This window comes from Poecilia mexicana, unplaced genomic scaffold (genome assembly GCF_051168715.1).
Source record: "Poecilia mexicana isolate PSO_F unplaced genomic scaffold, ASM5116871v1 scaffold_17, whole genome shotgun sequence".
Classification (NCBI taxonomy): Eukaryota; Metazoa; Chordata; class Actinopteri; order Cyprinodontiformes; family Poeciliidae; genus Poecilia; species Poecilia mexicana.
The window spans coordinates 18,397,598-18,417,536 of record NW_028263386.1 but is presented as its reverse complement, the minus strand read 5'-3'; the positions used below and the strand labels follow the sequence as shown (position 1 = coordinate 18,417,536).

At 38.7% G+C, this 19,939-nt stretch overlaps 2 protein-coding genes across 11 annotated transcripts in view; both read right to left on the bottom strand.

Moving 5' to 3' along the window:
* Nucleotides 1-695: 695 nt before the first annotated feature.
* uqcr11 (ubiquinol-cytochrome c reductase, complex III subunit XI) lies at nt 696-3,946 on the bottom strand. The gene is made up of 3 exons (XM_014995885.2): nt 3,821-3,946; nt 2,438-2,579; nt 696-1,058 (listed from the first exon to the last, which is right to left on the bottom strand). Exons 1-2 carry the CDS (start codon nt 3,868-3,870, stop codon nt 2,459-2,461), a joined length of 171 nt encoding a protein of 56 aa, XP_014851371.1. The 5' UTR covers nt 3,871-3,946; the 3' UTR covers nt 696-1,058; nt 2,438-2,458.
* Nucleotides 3,947-5,020: 1,074 nt separating this feature from the next.
* Nucleotides 5,021-19,939, bottom strand: part of tcf3a (transcription factor 3a) — a 28,238-nt gene continuing 13,319 nt past the window's right edge. The window contains exons 9-22 of one of the 10 annotated variants that reach the window (XM_014995873.2): nt 18,242-18,341; nt 17,770-17,903; nt 17,515-17,665; nt 16,256-16,314; nt 16,030-16,108; nt 14,727-14,813; nt 13,382-13,458; nt 13,114-13,287; nt 12,891-12,996; nt 12,663-12,795; nt 11,623-11,691; nt 9,879-10,114; nt 9,398-9,544; nt 5,021-8,363 (exon numbers count right to left, since the gene is read on the bottom strand). In XM_014995873.2, the coding sequence (XP_014851359.1) occupies nt 9,405-9,544; nt 9,879-10,114; nt 11,623-11,691; nt 12,663-12,795; nt 12,891-12,996; nt 13,114-13,287; nt 13,382-13,458; nt 14,727-14,813; nt 16,030-16,108; nt 16,256-16,314; nt 17,515-17,665; nt 17,770-17,903; nt 18,242-18,341 (1,545 nt within the window). In that variant the 3' untranslated portion in view covers nt 5,021-8,363; nt 9,398-9,404. Of the gene's footprint in view, nt 8,364-9,397; nt 9,545-9,878; nt 10,115-11,452; nt 11,695-12,662; nt 12,796-12,890; nt 12,997-13,113; nt 13,288-13,381; nt 13,459-14,726; nt 14,814-16,029; nt 16,109-16,255; nt 16,315-17,514; nt 17,666-17,769; nt 17,904-18,241; nt 18,342-19,939 lie in introns of all 10 variants that reach the window. The other 9 variants (XM_014995870.2, XM_014995876.2, XM_014995874.2 and 6 more) reach the window with 9 other exon arrangements.

Sequence of the window (19,939 nt, the reverse complement as noted above, 5' to 3'; positions counted from 1 at the left end):
CATAATCTACTGTAATGCATGCGCCACACAACACTGTAAACTAGTCCGACTCTGACTCTCCATCTCTGCTGCTCTAAACGTTTTCGCTTACACAATCAGAAAGCAGGAGCAGCTCCCACCTACAGGCGACTTTTTTATTTATTACATACAGACTGCTTTCATACGTTTCTAGTTTTAAAATTAGTGGAAAAAAATAATAGTACACATTGGACTACTACACAGATATTGAAATAATAGAATAAGAATACAGCTTTGGATATAGGAACTATTTTTTGCTCACCCTAAAAACTGTTTTAAATGATATCGATCTTAATTTATAAACCTAATTATCCACATACATCATATGAGTTGATTTTAGGGCTTATGTTGACCTTTAACTTAAGTTTGTGATAATTTTCTATAGTGAAATACAACTAAATAAAGTAGCTCAACCAAATTTACTCCCGATAAGAATAATCATCTTTCACATACAACTCAGCTGATCCTCATTTCGTGGTCTCTTAAAGCAAGTATAAAGAGAGCTTTTTTTTCATAAAGGCACATTCCAGCCAATCAAAGATCTGATTCAGTCAATAGTCTATACCACAAATTCCTCCAGGAATTGAATTTAGTATGTAAAAAAAACACTTCACTCCTGTTTTTAGAAATTTTCAATTGTTTGGCAAATGTTCATAAAAAATACACACAAACACAAGTTAAAATACATACTTTACTTCTTTTTGAAGCAAAATCAAAAATCTATTTTGATCCACATAACAAAGTGATTTAAAGAGAAAAAAAAACATCCTCAGACTGAGCAGGAAGAGAGGAAGCAGCAGAGATGACATTGGTTTTCTTTTTCATTCGTTCTTTTGTTTTACAGTGGCAAAAAACAACAACAACGAAGACGTCAAACGCCTGGACGATTCCACTTAAAGTTGATGAAAGCAGTTCGGTGTTGACTGAGGTGTTAGTGATGGGCTCTGCAGTGGGGGCCACAGTCCGATGTGCAGGCTGCAGCGGCTCATGCTTGTTCTGAACGTCTCAGCATCAGTAACAAGCAAGAAACCGAAACCAACCTGGGAAAAGAAAATGACAAATTGAGATTTTTTTTCATTCAAATCAACAAGATTCAAGCACTTTCCATCAGCCTCATGAATGGAGGTGTAAGACCAAAAGTAAAATCACACACACATGTATTGATGTAAGGGGTTAATTACTTCATAGTAGACTTTTTTTTTTTTTTTGCAGGGTTCAACATCATCCTGACATTTAAGCTGAGTTATTGATTGTCTCAGACTTTTGTTTCGTCCTACCATGACCAAACGTAGAGACTTGTTGCTGTCCAGGGACTGAGTTGTTCTGCGTTTGTCTAAATATATAAACTTTTATCAGCAAATTCCTCACCTCCAGTCCTGGGAATCCTCCTATAATTATCCAACCATCATAACTGAGTTCTGTCTGAAAAATGTTCTTACCTCTTTATTTTATTTTTTTACTTCCCCCCTCCCCCCCAAAAAAAAAAGTTTAGTCATTCTAATAATCGAAAACAGTTAATGAGCAGTCAGAAAGCAGTTTCGTTTTATGCAGCCCAGAAGACGTAGGAAAAAAGCTAAAAAGTGTTATTGCAATTTAAGTGTGCGTGGTGAACCTAAATACATATAATCACACTAAGGCAACGCAATCTCAGAAAAACATGACTTTGGGATAAGACATTTGTACATTGTAAAAAGAATATCAACTCCAATCGCCACATTTTCAACACTGTGTGTTTTCCATCATCATAAAATCACTCTCTGAGCCTTAGCGTCTTGGTAAGTAAGGCTTTGCTCACACTGCTGGAGAAACTGTTTTTTGTTGTTGTTGTTCTTGCTGCTCTTACCGTCATGTCACATTTCACATTCAGTTTTTACATGAAGTATTCTAAACTAAAATGTACTTTTGTAAACACGGCACACAATAAACTGTTAAATATAAAATGCTAAATCTACAACAACAACTAAAAGGATTAAGCATTTCCCTGTGAACACAGCCTAAGATTATTATCAAGTGTGATCATAAAGCTCAATAAGAGTGTACCCAACTGTTCAAATAAATCAACCTGATAAATATTGCACTCAATACATCTATTGTGAATGTGCCATGACAAGATGAAAGTGCAAATTAGACTAAGTGTATTTTACAGATGTAAATTGTACCCATGAAAATGATCCGCACATAAAAAAAAAGTTTTTCGCACATTTTCTTACTGTATAATAATAATAATAATAATAATAATAATAATAATAATAATAATAATAATGACTTGGACATAATATAATTTAAGAAAACATATGAAACACCAAAAACAAACAAACAAACAAACAAACAAACAAACAAACAAAAAGAAATTGAATCATCATCATCATCTTGCTAGCAAGCAGAAAACAACAGTCTTCTTTGAAGGTCAAAGCGATACCTTTGCCTGACGAGACTGCCCCTACTCGTCCTTCTTGAATTTGCCGTTGATGTAGGGAACATAATCCAGAATCACACGCCAGTCTGTGAAGTAGACCAAGGCCACGCCTCCAGTTGTTCCCCAGAAGGTCATAGTGGGGACCCTGGAGAGAGGAAACAAATCACTCTGAGACACACAAGAGAGCCAAAAACCAATCTGAGTTTAAGGGAACCACATATTAAGGAAAAAAAACAGCTAAACAGATGAAAACAAGCATAAAGAATCATGTCAGTCAAGCCTTACATCAAACATTATACAGTAAATAAACAGAATAGAAATAACGTAGTCTCATTTCCAGAGGGAAGAGCAGTAGGAAGAAATGGAGGTTAATTGAAAGATAATAAACAAATCCACGTCTCCCCGGGGGAAGTTAGGCAGCTTGTCGGGAAAGCTTTAGCCAGGCTAGTGTCCAGCTTATAGTGATGGGAATGCAGCACAAATTTTATCACAAAGTTACTACACATTTGTCATTTCAAAACACCAGATACAATTTTTTTTCCTGATTTCTCACTCAAGTTATCACACGTTTGAAATAAGCAAACACAAGAGATTATTTTAAAATTATGGCATATAGTTCTACATGGGTCAGGTTTATAATAACTTTCAAAATGATTTTTTTGATTCAAATATTTGTCTTGAAGACAATGGAACAAGGAAAATGGTGAAATCATATTCGACATTTTCACATTTCCATTTTCTTCTTCCATACTTACACAGACCTGGAAACTACTTAAATAATCTAATTAAATTGCTTTCCAAACCTGTCAAGATTGTGTAGGAACTCGGTTACTATGATCCCAGAAAATTATGACTGGTTTACTCAACTTATTAAAAATGAATGGGCAAAACTATTATGTAAAACATTCGTAGTAGTTCATTTTCCAGTTCAGATGCTTGTACATATTAACATTTTAAGGATATTTTCTTTCCAATCTCATATGTAAAAGATTGGCATATTGTAAAAAAGCTTCTAAATAATTTACCAGAATATCTTGATTCCTGTTTTTATTTGAAGTATTTGACAAATAAAGCCAGTTAGCTAGTTGATCACCTTAAAATAACACTTAATTACACTGTACAATATTCCCAATGCTATAATGTAATCGGGAAAAATAACAACAACAAAAAAAAATAGAGATTAATGCCTTAATGTAACATATATGCAATTTCACGGGTTTTTGACCCAGAATCGAGCTAATAGCCTGAATTCATACCTATGCCCCCATTGCTATGACCTCGGCTAGGCTAACGGCTAATTTTAGGCAGGACTAAGCCACGACTCCAAGCTCCAAATGTCAAATTTATTCAATTACTTGCCCACAAAAGCAATATGAAAGCACATACCACGACTTGGCGATGGTCATATACTTCTGACCGATCAATTTACCAATCATTTTAGCTGACAGATGCCCTTCTACCTACAGGACGCGCTGTTTTAAATGGTAAGAACTTCCGCTACGACACACGTTAATTACTTCCGCTTATTTACAAAATAAAAGTTGTGGATTGTAGTGACAAAATAAAAACAATCTCCTGTTACATCCCTCCCAAACGTCTATGTTTTCTTCGTAGACTTCCAGAATATGTTATTACTTTAAGTATTTAAATTATTATTTTTATTGACCCTGAATGACAACAATAATAATGTGTCTCAGTTTGTTTTCATTTGCTACTTTTTCTTTGTAGAATATTATCTGTATTTGTACTGATGTCAGTTTTTTTTTGTAACTACCACTTCTTCTTGTAGATTTACATATGATAAAAATTAAAATGGACTACCAATGAAAGTATTAAAGAACATTTTTACTGGCTCTTAGAACCGATACGTTAGCGGCAGGCCATGTTATGAGTGGCAAGTTTGCCGCATAAAGCAAGCAACACAAGGGGTCTATTTTATTTTATTTTTTCATGTTACAGAGCAGTAATAATTACGTCCTATTCATTTTAATTATCACTTAAACAAAAATGGACATCTTTATCTTCAACATTTTTAGCAAACACCAGAATATTTGGTTCCTTAAGACTACAACAAATTCACCAAGAAGCTTTTGGCCACAATATTTGAATAGCAAGAAAATACTTCTGTCTCCCACTACTACACTTTACTTGTAATCTTGCTGAACACAGTGGCTTTATAAACCCGCACATGTGGAAAAAAGGAAAAATCACAGTAGGTAGCTTTTTTCTTCCAGGTTGACCAGATTCATATTTATTTATTTTCCATTTTAACTGTGCAGAATAAAAATCACATTATATGTGGGAAAAGTTTTAAAAAGACTTTTCATTCATAGTTGTACTTTTTACATAACAAAAGTCTATGTGAAAGTTTTTGAGTGAGTGAATGAATATGAATATGTAAATATAGAGGAGGATCTACACTTTCTACAGAATTCAATTCAGTGTAATTGTCAGGACTAAGAAAACCAACAAACGGAACAGTTTGAAATGAGGTTTATGTAAATCAAAAAAATATCCTGTTCCTCTGGGTAAAAATGAATTTCTTCTTAGAATTTAAAGGTCTTAATAACAACAGAGAGAACAATGTTATTAAAAATGGCACATTTATTGCTACATCACTGTTATATACACAACAGTTCTCAATATCTACTTTATATATAAAAAATAGGAAACTGGAGGCACTTTGAGGACATAGCCTACGTAGATAATGTCCCCAAACATGAGAAGACAGAAATCTGTGGCAGGTCATTGTTCACTGAGGACAGACAAGGTCTGATAACAAACATATCAATTGTACATTTTGAGACAAAGTTACTGCAGAAATATCCACTGACAAAAGAAAATCTTTAAAAGTGGCTTTCCAAATCATACAAAGTCTTTTTTTTTCCCTTGGGAAATGTTTGAGTAAACGAGGCTCGTCCGCAGGGCGGGATGAGTGACAATATGACAAATACTGTTCCCTATCAGTGTCGGCTTCCAGTGATAAAGTTGACATGGGTACGTCTTGCAGCTGTACATAAATATCACATGCCAGTTCTAAGGCAAACATCTTAGCAACACGAGAACGTGAAAAAGGAGAGATTTCAGCTTCAAAGTCGTAGATCAGGTAACGTCTCATTACACGCCAAAGTCAGCGTCAAGTGTAATACCTCACATGACAGATGTTACTAAAGTATTCATTTTTATTGCAAGAAGATACAAGTTATAAAACCTTGAAAGTAACATCATCCACTGTGACGCAATGAGGCACTGGTGAGTAACCATTATCCAAGCTCCTGAAGTCAGGAAAATGGCTAAGGCCACCTTTTTTTTTTTTTTTTTTTTTTAAATCTATTTGAGGATTTCTTACTATAATGAAACTGAATTTTGTTGCAGCCCCCCTACCACTGCATCACATTAATCAACAAGCTCATTGCAAAGCTGGATATTAGGGAAGAGGGAGGTGTGCAAAAGAAAGAAATCAGTCATTTCTTGTTCAAAATGAAAAAAAAAAAAAAAAAAAACACTTTTGCAAATTACACCTCGCCAACAAGGTTTGGTGATTTCAAACAAGTGTATACTTAAAAAAAATGGACCAATATCACAACATGTGATGTCACAGCGGGATAATTTGTCTTCTCCAAGCACCTGGCACCAAAGAAAAAAAAAACAACCTCACTTTGTTCATGGAATCTAAACTTTAGTTGTCTTACATTAAAACAACGTAAACAAAAAGGAAAAGCATTCCGGACAAAACAACTATATTACAATGTAAAAAATAAAATACAAAAACAAAGATATAGTATATGAACTCTACAACAGGAAGATCCTTATAACAGGCCTCACAATTGTTCAATAAGGGGGCGGGAGGGGTTGTGTTGAGAACATCCGACGCTCAACACGAGAGCAACCAAAAAAACATGTCAGTCAACGGCAAAAGAGGAAATTGTCTTAAAGGTAGCAGTAACACTCATGATCCCTTTCAATACTTAGCAAATTGTCTACAAGCAAAATGTTATTAATCACAACACAAACTGCTCCGAGACGTAAAAGAGCTCACCGTGTCGTAACAGTGACCTCGTGTAGGTGATGATGCGGCTGGCTTTAACGTGGCGAAGGTCGCTTGGGACCGACGGCTAAACCGAACCTACATCGACCTAAGTGTGTGTGTTTGTGTCTGTGGTGGGGGCCTCTCTCTGGCAGTCTTTCCATTCCACTTGCATGGCAGTGACTAACAGATGTACACGACTTAAAGAGATTAGAGACTCTGGGCTCCGCAGTTCTGGGCCAAGAAAACAAAAGTAACCCAAAGTCCGAGTGCGCAGTCAGCGACTCTGGCAACCTTCTCAGCCACTGAAATAAAGTTAAGAAAAAGAGCCTGAAACAGCAACAGGATAAAGAAGCCAGTTTTTTTTTTCTCCGACAGATCAGGCACAATGCCCTGGAAAAGTATTTAGTCCCCTTGAACTTGTTCCCCGTTTTGTCACTCAGCAATCACAAACTTCAGGGTATTGTTTTTGGATTTTTATAGAATAGCAATGATAGTAGTGCAAATAGTCGATTTACAAAGGAAAATAGCAAAGTAGTCAGCCTCCACATGTAGGTCGGTATCGTCACTGGAAGTTACTTTTCACTGGTCTAACATGTATAGAGTCATATTTAATAAATTAAATAGTGTGTTGCGATAAGGCTCATTTGTCAGATTAAGAAAATTCATTAAGTCCACATTTCTGTGTTATTTGCTTTTATTGCTCTGATGTAATATTCTGATCTAAAATGTCATGTTTTCATTAGCTCTAAGTGGAAAATCACCATAATTAACATAAATAAAGGCTATAAATATATGAGTCTGTATCTATTGTGGGTTACTGAATAACTTGGGGAAAAAAAGAAATCTAATAAATGTATTGAAAGGGTCCATACATTACCAGCTGTAATATATAATAAAATATTGGTTTCAAAAGTGTAAAGTAGAAAACTGAGATTTGAAATACTGTATTTCTTTTTTTTTGTTGAATTTGTAGTAATATGATTGACTTTCCTTCATTTTTTTTACTTTGTTATTCAAATCTGGCACATATTTTTATTTATTTTTCCTGTATGGTTATTAAATCATTTCCCAACTTAAATCAGATTTAAAATTAGTATTAAAGTACTCAGTACCTAAGTAGCCTTTTTTTTTTTTTTTTTACCAAATTACCAAATTTGGTTGACTACTTTTCACTTCAACTTAAATAAAAAAAAAAATATTGAAGTCATGCTTGGGAACAATTTTTGGATATTTCTTGGGAAAAAAATTCCAATTTCCTTTCGTCTCACGTAAAATCTCAACAAAATACAGTGAACGATGTGGATCCAAAGTGACAAAATGTGAAGAAGTTCACAGGGTTTGAATGCTTTTTCTGTAGTTCAGCCATCGTGACCCAACACTGCACATGAGGTGTGATAAAGGCGTGATGAAACAGACTTTTGTTCAATCGTCAGATGTATAAATCACCCCTCTCAACTTGTGAAGAATGTAAGACCTCTTTTTGACGGGAATGCCAATAACTACTCAACAAGAAAAAGCTCAACTTCACTCAGAGCAATTGATCCAAAAGTGTTTTTTGATCCAAACAGGTTTTGCTCCCAATGTGTAAAACAATTTTTGACAACGTCCTGCAAAAAAACAAAGCCCAAACATTATCATAAGAGCATTTCTTTTTTGTCCATTATCCACTGTCTCCGAAAGCAGTGTGTTCAGTTCCAAGTACTGTCACGTAAAAATCAATAAAGTTGTATTCTTTTACTGTATCCCGTGTGCTTCTTGTAATTGTTCTCATCGTCAGGAATGTGGCCACCTATTATTTTGTCAGTAATGAGGTGTTTGCATGATTATCACACACTGAGATGGACGACAATGATCGATAAGGCCACGTGTTTGTTCGTAGGGCTGGACAATCAACAGGAACTGGAAGAGAAAGGAGGGAAGACGGTTAACATTCAAAGAAAAAAACAGCAATAAGTCGGGATGATAATTCTTTCAAATAACCACGAATCCCACTGCAAGTAGGCTTAGATAAATTTCACGTTTTAAAATTTTACCCAATCACTGTCACGTATTTAATGGACCAGTTAGTGCAATATTTGGAGAATCCAAGAGAATCTGGGAGGAAAGACCAGACTTTGCTATTTGTTTTCGAGCGGAGGTCCACAGGGAGGCAATGGCCAGGCTAATTCAGAGCAGTAATTAAGCCAAAACTTTACAAAAAATTTAAGATCAAAACATCTTTGTCTTTAAATATGTTCAACCCACAACTCCAAAAGCGGAACAGTTTTAGCTTCACCTAATTCAAATTCACGAGAGGAATTTTTGTTAACGTTTATTTTTTTATTTAGAAATTGAATTGAATTGTTCATTTATGACTTTTAATGTATTTTCAATAGTGTATAAAAGAGGCTTAATTGTTTACACTAGTTATCAAGTAATCATCAGAATAATTGATAGACTAACTGATTACTAAAATAGATGTTTGTTGCAGCTCTATGACGGTGTTGAGAAATCGCATACATGTGATACTGAAGGTTTTAAAGGACAGCTGTTCTTCCTCACACTTTATGTTTAACTGATAGAGTTCAATACCAGTTTACGGTGTAGATGTACCAAAGTATTGGGGAGGTAAAATGAAAAAGCGAGCCAAAAAAGACCCACACACCTCTGTTATATCTCAGAAAACAATCCCCTTTTCATTTTGAACATAAACTCTCGTCAGACTGAAGCTCAGATTAACTTTAAAACCCATTTTGTAAGGGTGGCAGAGGCCAAAAGAAGCTTTGAAATGGTCCCAGTTTTTATTTCTGAATGAATGAAGCTCAGATTTGTCCAGATTACAGCATATCCGATAAAAAAATGCAAACTCAAGTGTTTTTCTACAGTCTCTCCCTCTCTCTCTTTTTTTTATTTTCAGGCTTTGAAAGACAGTAGTGAAGCTTCGGCAGACGTACCTGAGTATTACATATGGCTCACGGGGTTGTGCCCGTCCCCTCCCAGAGCAGGGTGACCCCCGCCCAGCTGCAGCTGGTGCTCCAGCCCTGGAACTTTCTCCTCCTCTCGCCTCTTGAGGCAGGCGGCTTTTGGGTTTAAATTACGCTCTAAAAAAGACAAGCGGAAAACAAACGTCAAACGAATATTCATCTCCAGGTTACAGAAATGGCAAAGTAAGCTTTTAAACACTTTGCGAGAGGGCGAGCAAGACAAAGGGATGGAAAGCGAGGCGAGCTGTGCAAGCATTTGGCAGAAAGCAGAGATTTACTTCTTTAAACGTTCTTCCTGTTCTCCTATGTTTGTGTGCTGCCAGAGAGCCGCAGAGAAGAGCCAAGTGAACACCAAGCGGTCAGCGGAGACAAAGTCGTACGAGTCCGGCTCTAGCGAGAGAAATCCAGCTGTCTAAAGTGGATCGCACCTGCTTGCACTCGGCTGACCTACCTCGCACCTGCTTCTCCAGGCTCAGGATGACCTGGACAGCCTGCTGCAGGATGACGAGCTTGGTCTGGGCCTTGTCGCTCTGCAGGTGGACCTGACACATCCTGCCCAGCTCTCTGAAGGCTTCGTTTATGTCGCGAACTCGCACTCTCTCCCTGGCATTGTTAGCTAGGCGGCGATCGCGCTCCCTCTGCTCCTTCTCCTCCGCAGTCAGGTTCTCGTCGGTCAAAGAGACGAGGCTGCAGCCGGGAGGAGAAGTAAGGGGTGGGGAGAGGGAGGGAGGGGGTGGAGTGATTTTCATCTAGCAGTGCTTGGCAATTTATTTATTTATTAATTCCCCCCCCACCCCCCCGCCCTTCCACAACAACTGGTGAACAATCCCAAATCACAACCCTCCTGAAATCTGCTTGAACAATCTAAATTTGTAACTTCAATGAAGACTTTTCACCCTGTTTCAGTAATTGCTTTTCGTACTTGGAAGTGAATTAATCTGTGCAGGTCAGAGTGCTTCTAAGCTCTTGAGAAAAACCTGAAACATTTAAAGAAGACCTGAGTGGAGACGCACCATAGGTCCGCTGAAACATTTATGGACCTCTACTTTCTTTCTGGGTGCATTTTTGAGCAGTTTGAGAGCACGGCGCAATCAGGACAAAGTGATATCAAAACACAAGTCCTGAGCGTTAAGTTTGGTCATTAGGGTCCAGAATGGAAGCTGGGGGTCAGAGGGAAGATACGGACACCGAGTTATGAGAAAGACAGGAAGCGACACCATCTGCCAAATGCAATACACAGAAAGAGCTACAGCAGGTTAACCGTGTTAAACACATCAGCAGGCGACGTATTCATTCATTTCAAAGCGAGAGAGACGTCGGTCTTTGTTGCCGTCTGCAAACGGAAAGTGAGAGGAGGTAAAGCAAAAAACGTAAAGGGTTAGAAAAGAAGGAGAGGTTTAGCGTTCAAAAGGCCGAAGCGTGCAGAACAAAGAGTCCAAACATGAAGGAATGTTAATTCACAGCACACAGCTCGGCTTTGAGGCAACTAAGGCTAATTTGGTAAAAGGTTATAAAAAAATAAATAAATAAAAAAAAGACATTAAATTAAAATCACAGTTGTTCAAGTCAAGCATAACGAGCAATTGTGAAAGAAATGACTAGATGAAAGCATAAAAAGTGATTACTAAAGCCAAAAAAAAAAAAAAAAAAAAAAGTGAAGCAGACAGACAACCAAGCTGAGCGAGGCAGCGGAGTGAATTAAAAGCAACGACAGACCCGTTATGAGAAAATGGAAACCTTCAGGGTGAACAGGAGAATGGCCACGTCCTAAAACTGTGACACAGCTTTATTATTTTCTAATCCCCATTTTTTTTTTGTTTTTGTTTTTAGAACATTTTAGACTCCAGAACTTTAAAAATCCAAACAGCTCAGGTATGTTTAGCAGATTTAAATATAAGAATTAGCTCCCGATTCTTTTGCAAACCACGGTGGATCAACGTAGGAGAAGCTCAAGCTGTGTGCGAGTTTTAATCTGGGAAGAGGCCCCTCCCCCTCCGCTTCCTTTCTCTCTGGACACCCACTGACCTCGAACTTGCTGCTCCAGGTTGAGTATAACTGTAACGGCCTGTTGCAGAATGATCAATTTGGTTTGGGGTTTCTCATAGCTGAGGTGGAGCTGACACATGCGACCCAGCTCCTTAAAAGCCTCATTGATGTCCCGCACGCGCAGCCGCTCGCGGGCGTTGTTCGCCAACCTCCGTGCTTTCTCCCGCTCGGCCTTTATCTCCACCGGCAGGTCTTCGTCGTCATCCTCATCATCCAGACTACTGATGAGTCGGTGGCAGATAAGGAGGAAAGGAGACAATAATATGGGTATAGCTCATTTGGGCAAGGATCCCACATACAGTTGTCAGGTGTTTATATCCACTTATCACAGGGACGACTGTCATCATTTTTGGGCTTTTATTGGTTTATCTGAACTGTTTTTTTTTTTTTTTTAAATCAGGTTCTAACAATTGTACAATGTACATTTGCCAAAATTTATGCAAAGAGGCTACAACACACACCCTGGCTGATATTTTGACTTTTGGCCTTCAGTGAGCTGCAGAGAAACCACACACTTTATGTAGTCATCAGTCCTTGCGTATTACTGGTTGGACATTTGACCACTCTTCCTGGCAAAATTCATTCAAATTGGTTGGCTCCCTGGAATGGATCTCACTTTTAATTGCAGTTTATAGTTTTTCGTGATGTAGGGCTGAAGTCAGGACCATCAGCTCAGTGTTTAGCCTGTGTTTGTGCCGGATGTGTTTCACATCACTGTCTTGTTTAACTTGCTTGTGAGCTGAAGTGAAGCAGAAGAATTTGGAGATTCTGCAATGAACTCAACCTTGTGAAGCCAATTCCAGTCTTTAAAAATCACTAGTTATTTTCTTACTTGAAAAAAAAGATGGTTAAAATATAATTAAAAGCCCAAAATGTTTATGACATTCATGCCTCTAAAAAGTGCATGCAAACTTATGACCAGAGCTGTACCTTGCTAAGTAATTTTCCTAATTTGTGCTAGACGTTTAAGGGACTATCACAATAAAAAGCACCTCTAAACAATGGCTTGTTTTTAATCACATAACAGAAATCGAATTAGCTGGTAAAACACTCTAATTGCTATTATATTATCAACATTATGCCCGAAGAGTTGTCTAGCATATAATTATTTTTCTAATTCTGCTGCTGCAAATATTCTACTTCTATATAAATTAAAATAAACATTATGGTGCAGTTATGATTTGGACACCTTGTTCGAAGGCGAGCCTTCAGATCTTTTCTGTCGTCCTCTGACTTGTCTGTAATTGAGCAATTCTCATCGTCCTCTTTCTCTTCTCGCTTGATAGCTGTGCCGCCGGAACGATTCCCGCTTCCGGGCAGGCCTGCGCGCACACACACACAACAATAAGGTGCTAAGCAACACTTTTACTTATTTATGACCTAAAATAAAGATCGCAATGAGAGCAGAAAAATCCACCTGTAAATCCATCCTGCTGAGAGCCTAAATGAACAGATGCAGGGCCGTGATGCAAAACTCCTCCACTAGAGGGCAGACCAACTGAATCTTCAAGGTGGCTGGAAACCTGTAAAGCAGTTGTTTCTGTTAGTGCTGGCTTCAAAGCAGAATAATAAGTGATGTGGGCAGCATGACCCCCTCGGTGACCTGTGTATAGCATTTTAACTCTCTTCCTGAATCTCACCAGTCCTTGCAGGCGACTGGCCAATCCGAGAGCTGCACTGTTGAAGCCCGGTGCGATCCCTAACCCAGCCGACAACAGGCTGTGCATTTCAGCAAGTCCCGGCCCTCCCTGTCCGCTGGCGTGCCGCTGAAGGACATTGATGGCTTCGTCCAGACGGTCCTCCAGTTTACTTTGCTGGGGAGCGGGGAGAAGGGTAACACATGTAAGATTAAGCGTCTTATATGTAATCGCGCCGTTTTTACGTTAAACGTCACACAAAGTGGCTCACCATGGACTGAATTCCTCCCTCAAAGTTAGGTGACGGGGTGGCCTGGCCTGAGGACCGAGTCCACTGTGATGCAGAACCTTGAAAAAGAAAAACAAAAAACGGTAAGAAGGTTCATTCCTATAGATCAGACAAGTGTCTACAAGACAGGGAGGAGATTTATTAATGGAACGATTTGCTGTTAAAGTTCAGAAGCAAGGAAAGGCAATTTTATCTTTACAGGACGTTTTCAGCAACAATGAAATTCGCAGTGTTTCATATGATTAGAAGGAACATGAAACAACAAACAAGAAGGAAGCATTACACTGCAGAGGCAAAGTAAGGGAAAACAATAACAGGTTAAAATTTTATGATGTGGCTCCAAACAAATTCATCTTTAGCTCTGAGGATTCGTGCAATGATCGGGATTTTTAGATTTGAAGTGCATGATGAAAATAAATGAAGCGATTTGATCAAGATGATGTTGAGAGCCACAACAAATTTCCAGAGCTCTCAGTCAATTTATCTAATTTTCTGCAAATGCAAAAAGGCTATGATTAATCTTTGACAGATATTTCTATAGTGATCATACTTTAAATATGGAACATGAAAAAAAAAAAAAAAACAGGGAGCGGAAGAAAAACGCCAATAAATGAAGGAAGACAGGAAAGAAGGAATAAAAGAATGAATGACAGGAAAGAAGAAAATAATGATAAAGTAAGGAGAGAAGGAGGAAAACAATAGATAAAGCAGTGATAAAAATAAGTAAGAAAAAACAGAAACTAAGATAGAAAAAGAAGAAAATAGTGAAATGAACCAAGGACAAAATTAAAGGGGATAAATAGCAGACAAATGGATGAATGGAGACAACTTTTAAACAGGAGGTATGGGAATAAAGTCTTGAAACACAAGATCTTCCCATACTCTACTTTTTCTATCTTTACCCAGTATAATAAAAAAAAAAGCATGAGTCATGTTCCACGTTTTTCCACACTGTGTAAAAACCCTGAAATGTGCTCATGCACACAATAAGCAGAAGTTTTATACTCGATCAGACTAAGGAGAGCCGGCCGGTTTTACATTTTACAGTCTGCGACTTTTATCTAAAGCATCACACAAAGAGCGAGCGTAGAAATCAGGACTATGTCAGTCAACCTGAAGAAACGGGCAGAAACGTCGTGACAGTCATTTGCAGATGTGCTGCGTGAGCTCTTGTTCAGAGGCGGAAAGAAACAGACAAAGTTCGGGCCAGCAGTTATGAAAACTGAAGAAAGCAAAAGCGCGTAATCGGCCCTCAGACGTCCCAGATTGTGGCAGGTAGCCATCGGCTCAGAACGTCCAGACACCGCCAGGACCCTGGTACACCCACCTACAGTCTGGAGACGTCTGGTCGCACAAGCCAGAAAACATTCTTCTGACGTGGAAACAAAGCCAAGCTGACAGTGGGTGCTTTGGTCTAGCAAGTCAAAAAAAAAAAAAAAAAACTGAAACGCTCGCCTTGAACAGAAGGCCGTTTTGATTGACTACTGTCTGAAACAACAATGCAGCACTGAGGAGTGCATTGGCAAAGGCAGATTCGGTGAGGCCGTTTCCAAATTTGTCAACGTGCAGATTGAAAACGATCCAAACGGGGATTACAAACTGTGATTTCAGCCACCAGAAGAACAAAAGGTCGAGCTACAGATGGTATGAAAAGCATAAAGCTCTTATTACGGGATTACACGCGGAAACTGTCAAAATCTACGGATGAACTGCGGCAAACTCCTCCAAGATGCCAAAAAATAAATAAATAAGCTGCTTCCCAACACGTTTTGAAAACCGAGCAAGGAAAACAACCATTTCAGAGAAGTTCTCACTTATTGCCGTTATTGTTACCAAGTGATTCAATTTTGCAGTATGCCACTTTTTGTTATTAATAATAATAATAAAAAAAAAATGAAATTCAACACATCAATTTCCAGAAGCCACCCCAACACTTAATGGTTATTTTTGTAAATCTAAAACACATTTGTAAATACAACTTTGCGTTTTTCAGGCAATAGTTCAAATTATTTTCTTAACTTTTGCATCGTTTCACTACTTTGTTACCCCCCCCAGTCTTGTGACAGTACTTTATACACACAGGGTGTCATGAGTTAATGCTTGGATTGATTGAAGAGAAAAAAGGGAAGTGACCCCACCTTGTTTTTATTTTTACTGTATTTTCCCTTCCTCTCTCGTAAGCTATATCAGGCTGGTGAGCGTACATGAAAGTTACACTGTGGGTGGAGTGGCTTTAAATAAACATGAAATCAAGAGAAATGCTGCTTTTCTGCTGTAAAAGTAGTTTTTTTTTTTTTTTTTGGAATAAGTTAGAATCATAGAGTGAATTTCTGATATTTTCTAAAAAAAATTTTTTTTACTACTTTGCTATTTCCATCTTATTTATTCACATTAAATAAATCTCCAATATCTGATAAGATGATTTGTTTCAGTAGTAGTTTTTGTTGCACAGTTGCTAAGTTCAGACTTTACTTATAAGCTTCTAACTTTGCACATGGTTGATGTATTAGATACATTTGGAACAGCATTTTACTGTCGCACAAACGCAAAACCTTAACTTGACATGTTTTCAGTCCGTTTTGCACCCAACACCTGGAGCTTCTTCTTCAGACTGCACGTTTTCCACTCACCTGACACAGCCTGTGGTGAACCGGAGGGAGTAGACGGCGACGGAGGGAAAGCGTTACTGTTGGGGTCTGAAGGATAAATCTGAACAAAGAAGTTCTGATTTTCACTCAAAATAAAAATGTGTATTACTTCCATTTATATTGCCTCAGAAAACAACAAATAATCTGTAGAGTCCTGTGTCACTAACAGTGTTACTTGATTATAAATATGTACTCTACAGCTACTTACTGATGCCAGGGCTTTTCCAATCTCGTCACCCGAACTTCCTGGTACAGCACCACGATTTGCTTCATAAATAAAAGCAGAAGATATTAATTGGTTTCGCTGTACAGCGTCTTGCAAAAGTATTCATACCTGTTGAACTTTTCCCACATTTTGTCATATTCTAACCACAGACTTTCATGTATTTTGTGGGAATTTTAGGTTGTAGTAGTGTGAAAATACGGCACAACTGTGAAGCGGATGGGAAAAAAAAGAACATGTAATTTGCTTTTGTTGTCTTTTTGTGGTTTAGCAATTAAAACCTTATAAAAGTGTGGCACGCAAATGTATTTAAATGCTTTAGAAAATGTTTCAGTCACTTTTTTTCTACATCTAGAAGCTGACATTTTCCTCTATCCTTCTTTGCATAATAGAACACGGTCAATTAGAATGGATGGAGAGCTCAAGTGGATTTAGGTCTGGATTTTGACTAGGCCACTCTAACGCTCGAACATGTTTCATTTTAAACCGTTTTCATCACAGCTCAGACATTTTAGGGTTGTTATCCTGCTGAAGGAGCCTCAAGTCTTTTTCAACCTTTAATCCCCGTTAAAGAAAAAAAAAAAAAAACATCTCCCTCTGTGGCCAGATTTTGTAGAGGAGCTGGATTAATCAGCCTACTTGTGCTTTTCTTTTTGTATGTGTGTATCCTGTTTTGATTTGTCTTTCTGTGTCCTAAATAACACACATGTACGGTATATACTACTGCGCACAAGTGATTTTTGTTTTGTTTTGTTTTTCTTCTTGTTCTCCCATACTGTCCTTATATACTTTATTTTTATGAATAAGAAAAAAAACGACGGCATATGATCAGAGTACATTTCTGCTCTTTGGGTTGCAGACTGAAAAAAAAATGAAAGAAGAGCATCTCCACAGCATGATTCCACCACCACCGTGTGATGTGAAAGGAGCTTAAAAAACTTGAGACTGGAATGTAAAGTAAAACGCTACTGTCCCTCCCCCACTTGTTGCTGTAAACTGCAAGACAAGTTTTCAGCTGAAATTGAAATGAAAGGTGGCCCATTCAAATTACACTTCAAAGTTACGCATTATTTTGTGTTGGCCAATCAGAAAATCTAAATAAATTACTTCAAATCTTCCAGTCGTAATGTTATAAAATGTAAAAAGAATCAAGGGTTCTGACACTTAATTTGGTACCTATATAAATATATTAAAAACAAAATTACTCTGACATTTGAAGCTGAAATGGCACACAAATGACTTACCCATAATCGTTTCAGTGCCAGCGATGGGGGGTGTGTGGCTGGGGACTCCGAAGCTGCTGGAGCCTGCGTGGAAGCTGGTGGGATGAGCTCCGTTCACTTCGCTGCCATGCAGGGGGTAGTTCTGGGGTGAGAGGGGAAGGGGATGCCGCTTCTTAAAAGAGAACATCACATACAGCGTTAAGGACGCAGAAGCTTTAGTGGAGAAAAGAAATTTAACAAAAATTAAGGAGGGGGAAAAAAGAAAACTGAACACACCATTCTGTCTTGAGGGTTTATGGCAGTGAATGGACCGTGCTGGCCCAGATGGGGGGAGTTCCCCAACACGGCAGAGTATCCAGGCTGAATCATCGACCCGGCAGAGCCCCAAGGATCAGAGGGCGGGTGGGCGTCTGTCAGGGGGAATCCAGCAGAGAAACATGGAAAATAAGGCAGAGCCACAACCAGACGCAGGAGAGAAGACAATGAAGGCCACATATGAGCCGTGTCACATCAGCGTGATGACTTTATTCAACCGTGATTCACCGTTTGACCCGTTGGGCTGTCGGTAGCCTACAACCACAGCACCTACGGCTCATCTGGACAATATCACAGTAAAGGAACCGACTCTCCCAGCTGCGCTGGCTTCAAAGGAAAATTCCAGGAAACTGTCGTCTTTGCCAGACTAAACTTTTCATCTAAACACAAAGAACTAGGAGAGACTCCAGAGGAAAATATTGTTTCAACTGACCTTGCATGTAGTACGCTGGTTGGTAGACATTTCCTGCTTTGGAGGCTGGGAAGCAAGTGGTGTCCCGATTAAAATCCTCTCCTGTGGCTGTGGGGTAAACCTACAAATAGAAAAGTGAAATGATGACCAAGTCTGACAGAGTGAGCTCGAATCACATGTTTCCATACGCTGTACAAACAGACAAATTACCCCAAATGATCAGACTAATGTTTCTCTCTTTTAGATTGCCCAAATAATTTATATCTGCTGAATGCCAGAGTAATTTCTACAAATCCAACAGCTTTCTTACATTTTTTCCTAATATGTACCAGAATTTCCTTTGAGCTGTTTAACTTGGTTCAAACTGTTTTGGTCTCCTTTCACAAGCTCATATCAACGACTTGCTGGAATTTTGTCCCATTCCTCCTGACAGAACCGGTGTCACTCAGTAAAGGAGCCTTTCTACGTTATTATTTTCTTTCCTCAAGATGCCATCTATTTTATGAAGTGCACCAGTTCCTCCTGTCGCAGGCCACCCCACAGCATGACGCTGCCACCACCATACTTCACAGTTGGGATGGTGTTCCCAGGCTTATTGCCCTTTTCCTCCAAATGTAATGATGGTCATGATGGTCAAACGGCTCCACTTTAGCTTCATCAGACAGTAAAACTCGAAAAAATGAATGTTTTTGTCCTTTAGTGCATTTTTAAACCGTAACCTTGCTTTTTGTGTTGCTTTTGGAGCAATGGCTTTTGTCTCTCTGCGTTGCCTTTCAGCGATGATGGTAAACAGAATGTGTTTCGCTGTGGATAGTGACACTGTTTCACCATCTTCAGCCAGCGTTTTCATAAGGTCAGCCCCTTTGTTCTAAGGATGATTCACAGATTTCAGACCAAAACTCATTCTCTTCTGGGACGCAGCCGTCTCCTTCGTGATTACTGAGATGACTGTTCATTCAAAAGGCATTTAGACTTATTTGTGATTATTTGAATGGACTGCACTTTCACATATTTGGGAATTGTAACTAAGAATGAACCAGACTTGTGCAGTTTCACTATTCCCTTTTTCAACTTGGTAAAACAAGGTACCCGTGTTTTCGAGGTGTTCATTTAACTCAAATGTCATGAATGAACATGTCAGAAGCTTACAAAACTATTATGTTATCATCTGGGTTTTCCCTGATTGCTGTTTTTACGCTGTTAAAAAACAAGCATGGAGTTCAATCTCCTTAACAAACAAAGTTTTGATCAATCAAATACAATCTTCATATTGAGGTGGGAATAAAGAAGCCACTGTTCTGTACCACCTCCGTCCACAATGAGACTCGTTGTCAAATCAAGAAACCAAGTATGTCTGTAAAACTCTGATCAGAGAAGGTCTGAAGTTTTCTTCTATAATTTGATTAAACAGAGAAAAAAGGAAGAGGAAAAGAGAATGAAGAGGAGAAGAGGGAACAGGGAGATGCACTCCTAATTACTGAACCATCTGCCGAATCCTGGACAGCAGCCAACTCCGCTGGCAGCTGGGATGGAGGGATGGGGGAGGGCTGTTGTTTATGGTTGCAGAAGAGGAGAGAGAGCGAGGCTGTGCGAGGTGGGGAGGCGAGCAAGAAAAAAAAAAAGAGGAAACAGGGTGTCCATAGAGGGAAACATGGAGGGAGGGAAAGAAAGAGAGGGAGCAAAAACCATCAACCCCCTCCAGCACAAAATCTCCTCGGC